General features: G+C 54.8%; 1 protein-coding gene across 4 annotated transcripts; it reads right to left on the bottom strand.

Moving 5' to 3' along the window:
• Nucleotides 1–915: 915 nt before the first annotated feature.
• On the bottom strand, nucleotides 916–8,566 carry TOR4A (torsin family 4 member A). Of its 4 annotated transcripts, none has more exons than XM_030286645.4 (2): nucleotides 8,291–8,566; nucleotides 916–3,869 (listed from the first exon to the last, which is right to left on the bottom strand). In XM_030286645.4, the coding sequence occupies exon 2, from the start codon at nucleotides 3,828–3,830 to the stop codon at nucleotides 2,097–2,099; it is 1,734 nt and encodes a 577-aa protein (XP_030142505.4). In that variant the 5' UTR covers nucleotides 3,831–3,869; nucleotides 8,291–8,566; the 3' UTR covers nucleotides 916–2,096. The 4 variants fall into 4 exon arrangements, with proteins under 4 accessions (XP_030142505.4, XP_030142509.4, XP_030142508.4 ...); XM_030286649.4 differs by having other exon boundaries at nucleotides 8,318–8,336; XM_030286648.4 differs by lacking the exon at nucleotides 8,291–8,566 and adding an exon at nucleotides 7,893–8,284.
• Nucleotides 8,567–8,767: the final 201 nt, after the last annotated feature.

Raw genomic sequence — 8,767 nt, 5'->3', positions numbered from 1 at the left:
CAGAATAATGAGGTTGGAAGAGACCTCTGAGATCATCAAGTCCAACCCATGCCCTAACACCACAACCAGACTATAGCACCAAGTGCCAAGTCCAGTCTTTTTTTAAACACATCCAGAGATGGTGATTCCACCACCTCCCTAGGAAGACAATTCCAGTATTTTATTATTCTTTCAGTGAAAATTTTTTCCTAATATCCAACCTAAACCTTCCCTGACGTAGCTGAGGCTGTGTCCTCTTGTTCTGTCAGTGCTGCCCGGTGGAAGAGACCAACCCCCACCTGTCTGCAGCCTCCCTTCAGGAGCTGTAGAGAACAATGAGCTGAGCCCCACCCCTGTGCACTGAGGAGCTTTGTGAGACACAAAAACTTCAAGGTGCACTTGGGAAAACTCAGGCTCAGGGAATGGCTAGGAGCCCTGATTTAGGGCAGGAGAGCCTTAGAGGGGTGGCAACAAACCCTGCAGATGCTCAGCTCCACTCAAAGCCACCCCCCACATTTGCACAGGGTGGTGGTTGGTGTGGAGGCACCCAGGGACCTCTGGCACAACCAAACACCCCCTGGGTGGCATTTGTAAACAAAAACATTGTTGAGACAATCAGAACTCACATCTGCCCCTCTCCCAGCTGGAGTGGGGGAATCCTGGTCCCTGAGTTGTTCCTCATCCAGGATAAAAGCATCCCAAATGTCTTAGCTAAGCTTACTGCTTAAGTTGAGCTCTCTAAGCTGTGGAAACCAGTTCCAACACGTTGGTTTTTGAAGACATGTGAATTTAGGAGGTGGCTTGGATGGAGCTGTGCAGGACCCAGCTTTTGTCACTGCTGCACTGTGTGGGTTTGGGATTGGGTTTACCAGGGGTACATGGCTCCAGAAGGGAAATTCTGGAGGAAATCCAAATTTCAGTCAAATGAAAGAAATGTACTTTCAATTCTTTTATTCAGGATAGTTTGGGTTTATTCCTGACAATAGCTCTGGAAGCTGGAGTATGTGACAGAGTCTTTGGAGACCAGCAATTTAGAAGGTGAATCAAAACCCCAGTGCAAATATCCACAGGGTTTCTTGTCTGGGAATTCACAGCAAGTTGTAGAAATCTTGTACAAAACCACAACCTGAGAAAACAATGTCATAAATACCTGCTCAGTTCTGCTCAAAACGTGGCTGTGTGTTCTTCCCAAGCTGCTCCCAGGCCACATCTCACCCGAGGCTCAATGGCAAAGCCTCTTCTTGGCCTCTCAGGACTGGGAACAAGCTCAGGATTCCCACTCCATCAGTCCAAACTGTCTTTTCCAGTGTGTGTTGTTAAATATCCATCAATTGCTGCTTTGGGCTTTCTAGATAATGCCTGCCCACAGTGACGTGTCCCCAGAGGCAAAAAGCAGAAGAGCTCTGAGGATGAGGCGTCACCACCAGACCTGAATGAATCCAGAGGTTATTCCTGCACCATCTGGCACAGCTGAGCAACCTCTGAGACAAGCCCAAACACACCTGCAAGGCAGAAATCTCACTGCAGGTGCCAAAGGTGAGCTCAGGGATGAGCTCAGAACAGATCAGGAACAGGTCCAGAAAGTCTTCTCCTGAGGATGTGGTCACACAGGAGCTGGGGAAGGCAGGCCTGCACATCTGGGGGCAGGAGGCACAAACTGTCCCAGTGCCGGTGTCCAGCCCTGCCTCTGCTCTGCACACACCAGCCAGGACCAAGGAAAGCAAGGAGCTGTGAGCCTGGAGAGAGTGAAGCACATGAGGTGACATATTCTGCAGGGGCAGTGACCCAGGGATTGTTCCATCCTATTTATATCCTGCAGCTTTTGATGCCACCTGAAAACTCCTTAATGACAAGAATCCCAAATGAGAATGAAGAACAAAGCATCTTGCACTTATTGGGAGGTGGCTCCAGCTTCCTTGCCCTTCCTTTTCCACAGAACATCAGGAAAAAGTGAAATCTCTGGAGGAAAACAGGGACCAGGTTGTCCAGGCTGCCACCCCTCTGCCTGGACCAGGGCAGAGCCAGGACACCTTGAGCACAGCCTGCTGGAACAGGCTCCTCATGAGCACAGAACTTTGCAAAGCCCGAGAGCAGGGCTTGGTCTCTGCAGTAAATCCCTACAGGAGGTTGACTTTGGTCACAACCTGCTTGCAGCCCATGCTGGAGTACTGCTTGTCCCCTGTAGTGTAGTAACTGAGCTGATTTGCCAAATTTTCAATGTGCTTCTGGTCGGGATAGAGCCCCTCCCTCCTCATCTGCTCCAGGAGGCAGTTTATGACATGAGACTTCTCCAGAAGGACGAAGGGGATGATGTCTGCAGCCTTCCACAGAGGGTGGACACCGACCAGGACTGGCTGGATGATGCTCAGCAGCTCTTCAGCTCCCCGCTGCTGATGCAGGAGCTCAGTGGAGGCATTGTGGATAACAAACTTGGTGATTTCAGCACCTCCCAGGTTGCTTATTAAAATGTAGATGGCATTGAGGAACTCGTTGGTCTGATTGGGCTCAAAGAATCGGCTGAGAGTGTCCAGCAGGACGGGGGACATGAGCTCAACCTCATCCAGAATAAACAATGGGGTCTTTTCCTCTATTTCAGCTCTGGTAACCATGTCAGAAATCTTCTTGGACAGATCAATCTCACACGTGAGGGGATCCACCCCGCTGGGGCAGTGATGCATCACAAAGTACTGGAGCACGAAGTCGTTGTCCATGACAGAGCGAAAATGTTTGGCCAGCACCCAGCCAACGTGGCTCTTCCCAACCCCTGTGGGGCCGTTCAGAGAGATCACCAGAGGCTTGTTGTGGATGTGGGTAGCCAGATAGTCCTTCAGTAATTCCACAATGCTTTCCACAGCAACCTTCTGCCCAAATACTTCCCGGTGCATGGTTTTCTCCAAACCGTCGAGGTCGTATTTTTGGAGGTTATCATCCAGGTTCTCTATTGCATTGAGAATCTGGAAGAAGATAATGGCAATGAGCAAGAAGAGGCAGCGCTTTGCCTTGCTTTTCTCCTCTGCTGGGAGGTATTTTTTTGTTTTATCCGGGTAGAGAACCATCCTGGATTTCCTCCGGCTCTTTTTCCTCCTGCACTTTTTCACAGAGTAATGTTCCACAGACGTGTCAAAGGTGAAGTACTGGGAGCTCTCAAAGCCAGACTGATTAAAGAAGGACATGGAAGGGGTGTACAGGGAAGTTCTGCTCAGGGAGAGCTGCCTTTGAAGCAGCCTGGTGTGGACAAACTCTGCGGACTTTTCCCGAGGCAGCTCCAAATGCAGGCGGCTTTTCTTCAGCCCCCGGTAGCGCCGGCGCAGGCGGACGATGGCCCGCAGGGGAGAGGAAATTGAAGTTATTTTCTTAGAAGCAGCAGTGATCACAGCATCTGGTGCTTCCTCTGCGTCACTCTCAGAGCAAGACGCCTCCTCTTTTGCATCACGGGGCATTTCCCCTTCCCTGTCACTATCGGTGACAGGAATCTCCCCTTCCCCATCACTGCCAGTGCCAGGAATCTCCCCTTCCCTGTCACTGCCAGTGCCAGGAATCTCCCCTTCCCTGTCACTATCAGTGCCAGGAATCTCCCCTTCCCTGTCACTGCCAGTGCTGGGAATGTCCCTTTCCCCATCGCTGCCACTGCCCTGCATCTCTCCTTCCACGCTGCCCTCAGTGAAGAAAATTCCTGGGTCACAATGAGCCTCTTCTTTCATGCTGCTCTCAGCACAGGGCACGTCTCCTGCATCCTCCTCTGCTCCAGATGTGTCTCCTGTGGGATTGCTCTCCATGCAGGGCATCTCCACCCCCAGATCCCTGAGGACGCTTTTTCCATCCACCTCAGAGCAGGGCAGCTCTTCCTCCATCTTTTCTGGTTCTTACAGTCCATTCACATCATCTTCTTTCTGAAAAAAAAAAAGGAATTATATAAAATCAGCCTTCCTAAAATCAGGAAGTGACCAATAACAGTGGAATTAGACAGATATCCCCCTTTCTAATGGGCAGAAAGCCACAGCAATCAGCAATGGCACGGTGGCAGAGACTTTCAGACCTAAGCTGACTTTCTGGAAGATGGGACAGATGTGCAAAATAACAGATGAAATTCACAGAATCACAGAATCACTTGGAAGAGACCTTCAATATCATCAAATCCAACCCAGCCCCAACACCTCACCTAAACCCTGGCACCCAGTGCCACATCCAGGTTTTGTTAAACACATCCAGGGGTGGTGACTCCACCACCTCCCGGGCAGCCATTCCAGAACTTTATCACCCTTTCTGTAAAAATCTTTTTCCTGATATCCAACCTAAATTTCCCTTGGTGCAGCTGGAGACTGTGTGCTCTGGTTCTGTCAGTGCTGCCTGGAGAAAGAGCCCAACCCCAGCTGAGCACAGCCACCTTTCAGGAGCTGTACAGGGTGATAAGGTCACCTCTGAGTCTCCTTTTCTCCAGGCTGAGCACCCACAGCTCCCTCAGTCGTTCCTCAGTGTCAATTAATGCAAACTGATGTTGTAACACAAACCCAGCCCTGCCTTCAGATGCAGAAGGGAAGGTCAAAGCTGGCTGGGGCCAAAGCCAAAGGCTGTGCTGTAAGAAGGAGGCAGGACAGCAGGACAGACTGACCCATGCTCTGAACCACAGCTGCCCAGTGCTCCTCTTCCCCTACACCTGCTAAATTCCAGGAGGACAGAAAGCCCCACCTCTGTGCCAGCACTTGCACACAGGCACGTACACACCCTGTGGGAAGTCACTTGTCCACCAGGCCCCTCTCGTGGCGTGGGAGTAACTTGCTATGGTTGCCATCCTGGCTGTGGTGGCACCTCCCAGGGAGGATTTTCCTGGCTGTGCTGATGGATGTGCCTGGCAGGGAGGTGAGATGGGAGCTGCCCTGGATGGGAAGGCTCAGAGGGGCTGCAGAGAACCAGCGTGGCTGTGCCTGAGCCTGCCAGCAGCACATGGCTGTGGGGAGAGGAGTGGGGCAGCCCCACAGAACCCCAACCCTGGCACCCCCACGGTCCTTCCATGCCCTGTGTGCCCACACACACCCCTGGACATGCAGGAGGGACACAGGGGCTGCCACATGAGACCCTGGAGCTGCACAGGAGAGCTGAGGGCATGGTCATCCTGGGACAACCATCTGAACGGACAAACCTCAGCTGGCAAGCAAGAAGGAGAGGCCAGAGGGATGTGACAAGAGGCACAGACCCAGCAGGGAACCCCTGGGAGAGCAGAGCTCTGCAGGGTTGGATGCAGCCCTGGCCCTGCCTGGCACAAGGCTGGAGGTGGCAGCAGCTGTGCCATGGTGGGAGGGCATTTTTCTGACACCTCTGGGCTGCACAGTGCTGACACAAGGGACAGTTTGCTGCTGTGGCACTGCCAGCCCCGCAGCACAGAGCCAGCACAGGCAGCGTGAGGAAATGCCACTTTCATCAGCCATCCTTAAAACATCAACAGCGGGCCTTGCCAAAAGCAGCACAGCTCTGGAGAGAACAGGGAGGTCTGGAAGTTTGTTATTAACTGGCTCCAGCTCAGCAGGAAGCCACCAACCTGCACCAAGTCACGCTCTGGACGAGGCTTTACTTCCCCTGCGCAAAGCGGCTCCGTCACCCCCCAAGCCCGGGGTCACCCCGGGGCTGTGCGGGACCCCCGGGCACTGGCACCGCTCCCTCTGCCTCCCTGCTCCTCCCCACACCCTCCTGGCTGCTCTGAAACGCAAAGCTTCGCTCCCACACCCTGCACAAGCTGATTTTGGGACTGTGAGAGGGCAGCTGGAGAGCCGTGCCATCATCGCTGGAGCTGCCACTGCTGGCAGCAATTAACCCCGAGTGCTAATTGCTGACCTAATTCCTGACCCTGTGCAGGGCTTGGTGTGCAAAGGCAAAACCAGCCAGACAGGATCTGGCAAGGAGGCAGCACCAGGAAGAAGCAGATGCTGCCATCACTGCGATGCCACCCAAAGGATGCCACTGGGCGCCCTGGGCTGCCCCACACCACCCTGCAGCCACGTCCTTGCTCCTCTCCAGCCTGCATCACCTTGCTCACATGGTGCTGCAGGTCCCCAAAGGGACAGCTGTCCCCAAAGCCACTGGGGAGCACCCCTGCAGCTCAGACCAGCACGGACTCAAGGGATCAGGCACATCTCCAGGCTCTGACAAACATCTCCACAAGCTCAGGGTGACATTTTCTCAGCCCCAAGCCCTTGCAGGTGACCAGGAGGTTTGCTCAATGCCAGGGAGGAGGTTATGGAAATTTACAGGAAAAGTTTTAGTGAACAGAAGGATCACAGAATCATGGAATAGTTATGGCTGGATGGAACCTTTAAAGACCATCTCGCTCCAAACCCCTGCCACAGGGGACACCTCCAACAAGCCCAGGCTGCTCCAAGCCCCATCCAACCTGGCCTGGAGTGGGGCAGCCACTCTGGGCACCCGTGCCAGGGCCTCACCACCCTCATTCTCAGAAACTTCCTTATATCTACTCTAAAGCCACTGTCTTCTACTTTGAAACCATAACCTCTTGTCCTGTCATAACAAGATCTGTATAAAATTTTCTTTTTTTCATCGGCTCCCTTCAAGGCCTGGGAGGATGCTCCTGGCAGGGAAAGGCAGGACACCCCAAGCACTCTCCATGGAGGCTGCCAGGCCACAGGCAGGTGCTGCTGCAGCTGAAACACGGAGTGATGTGGCTGCTCACAGCCCAGAGCCTGCTCTCCCACTGCCGTGTCCATGCAGAGAGCCCAAAGCCCCTACAAGACTCGTGGGGAAAGGTGAGGACTGAGTGCTCACCAGTGTTCAAAAGCCTCTTCCCAAAAGCCCACCAGCACATCCATCCCACTGGTGTGGAATGCCCAACCCTCCAGATGAGCTGAGCAAGGCAGGGTGGAAGGACAGAACTCCATCCTGAGCAAGGAATCTGTCCAGTCATGACTATAATAACCCTGTTAAAGCCATGACTCAGCCCATAATACTTGCTGGTATTTACACAGGACTGGAAGTTTCTGAAAGCAGCCCCTGCACACTCAGAGTTGGGTCAGGGCTGGGCAGGAGGCTGTGCCAGCCTGCAGTGGTGCACTTTTGGCAGCTTAATTTAATATTTGGTGAAAACAACAGGAAAGAGAAGGCAGGAATTCGGTGTGCAGCATCCCAGTGCTCGTGTAAACACTGCTGATCTCTGTTCTGTGCCGAGCCTGACACCGCAGGAAAACTTGCACTTGGAAACACTCGTGGGAAGCCTCTTGCAGTGTTTGCATTCGTGCAGCCTGCTGCTCCAAAACAACGTTTCCACAACAGAGGAGCCTGTGTGGGCAGCTGAAGGCGGCCTGGGAGAGGGGAGCAGGATGGGGACAGCCCTGGGCAGGCGGCAAAAGCCGCTGGTGGCAGGAGAGGCCAGCGGAGAACCGCGGCCGGGGTTAAATAGCCCCGGCAGGGTAGGCTGCACCCAAACTCATCCTCTGCAGATGAGCAAAGCTGCTGGGGAAAAAGGGAACAGCTGGGAAATTCTAAAGATCGGTATCCCCCAGCCCCAGCTGGAGCCAAACCCTCCATCCCAAAGGGAGCATTTCCATGGGGAAGGTGGCACAAAGCAGCTCCTTTTTGTAAGGGCTGCAGAATAAGGGGTCAGCGGCTGGGAGGAGAAAGGCGGAATGTCAGAGAGGCAGCACGACCCCGGCATCCCCAACTGCAGCTGCCCGGGCCCGGCTGGGAAGAAGCCGAGCACGGTGCTCGATTCACGGCCGGAGCTCGGCGCCCACCCTCCCCGAGCACACGGCGCAGGGTGACAGCCAGGGGTGACAGCCAGGGGTGACAACCCCCGACAGCCTGATCGCCACCAAACCCCACCAACCCAGCCCCAAGTTCTGCCAGGCCCCGAAGCCAAGTCCGAAGGGAAGGACAGCAAGCGATGGGGAAAAGCCTGAAACATCCCAAACCATCGGCAGCAAGAGCATCCCTGAAAAACCGAGGCGGCTCCTGGCGGAAAGCAGCGATGGGGACGAGCAGAAGGCGGTGGCAGGGATGGAGCTGGAAATAGCCCTGCAGTGCCTCGGTGACCCCCGAGGGATGGGGAGCAGGACGGGGGAGCCGATGGCAGCGCAGTTACCCGCGGGGTCCCCTCGGTCCCTCCGCCCGCCGAGCGCAGCGAGCGGCCTCGGCCGGGCCGGCAGCTCCTCCGCTCTCTCATCCGCACAGACAGCAGCCCCGCGGAGGAAATGGTGAGGAGGAGTGGCCCTGGGCGGCACTTCCTTCTCGCCGTGCCGTGGGATGGCCGCTGCCGGCCGGTCCCGTGTCCCCTCCTGCCCGGAGCCCCCCCGGTCTCGTCTGGTCTCACCGTGCGGGCGAACACGGCTGAGCTCACCCCTGACCCCCGGGAACCGGGCACAGCGTCCCCACCCCCGCCGTGTCCGCCCTGTGTCACCAGCCCGGAACCGTCACCCCAAAGGTCAAAGCGCTGACGCTGCCAAGAGGGTTAATTGCGGCTGACGCGGTGCTTCCCTTTGCCAGCAGGAGAAACAGGCAGAGAAAATCAACTCAGTCTGCGGGGAAGGAGTGAGCCCATCAAAAATAACGAGGCTGGAAAAAGCAGCAAGTGCAGAGTGTTATGAACAAAACAGCCTGGCTGGGACACTTGGCTTGGGCTAAGTATTGACATTGAAATGTTAATTAGCTAATTGTTCCTGGGAATCGCCTACCTCCCCCCACCCTCACTACCATTCTAGGACTGGGATGCAAAATAATCTAGTGGAATCATGGGAGGGGGTTTTGGGGTTGAAAAACACCCCTAAATGGAAAAGATGGGCACAGTGGA

Source organism: Taeniopygia guttata, chromosome 17 (assembly GCF_048771995.1).
Source record: "Taeniopygia guttata chromosome 17, bTaeGut7.mat, whole genome shotgun sequence".
NCBI classification, from domain to species: domain Eukaryota; kingdom Metazoa; phylum Chordata; class Aves; order Passeriformes; family Estrildidae; genus Taeniopygia; species Taeniopygia guttata.
The sequence above is the reverse complement of the archived record's forward strand: the minus strand, read 5'-3'. Positions and strand labels throughout refer to the sequence as shown.

Coding starts and splice junctions, on each gene's coding strand:
- TOR4A (XM_030286645.4), bottom strand. CDS start 3,830: ATGGAGGAAGAGCTGCCCTGCTCTGAGGTGGATGGAAAAAGCGTCCTC.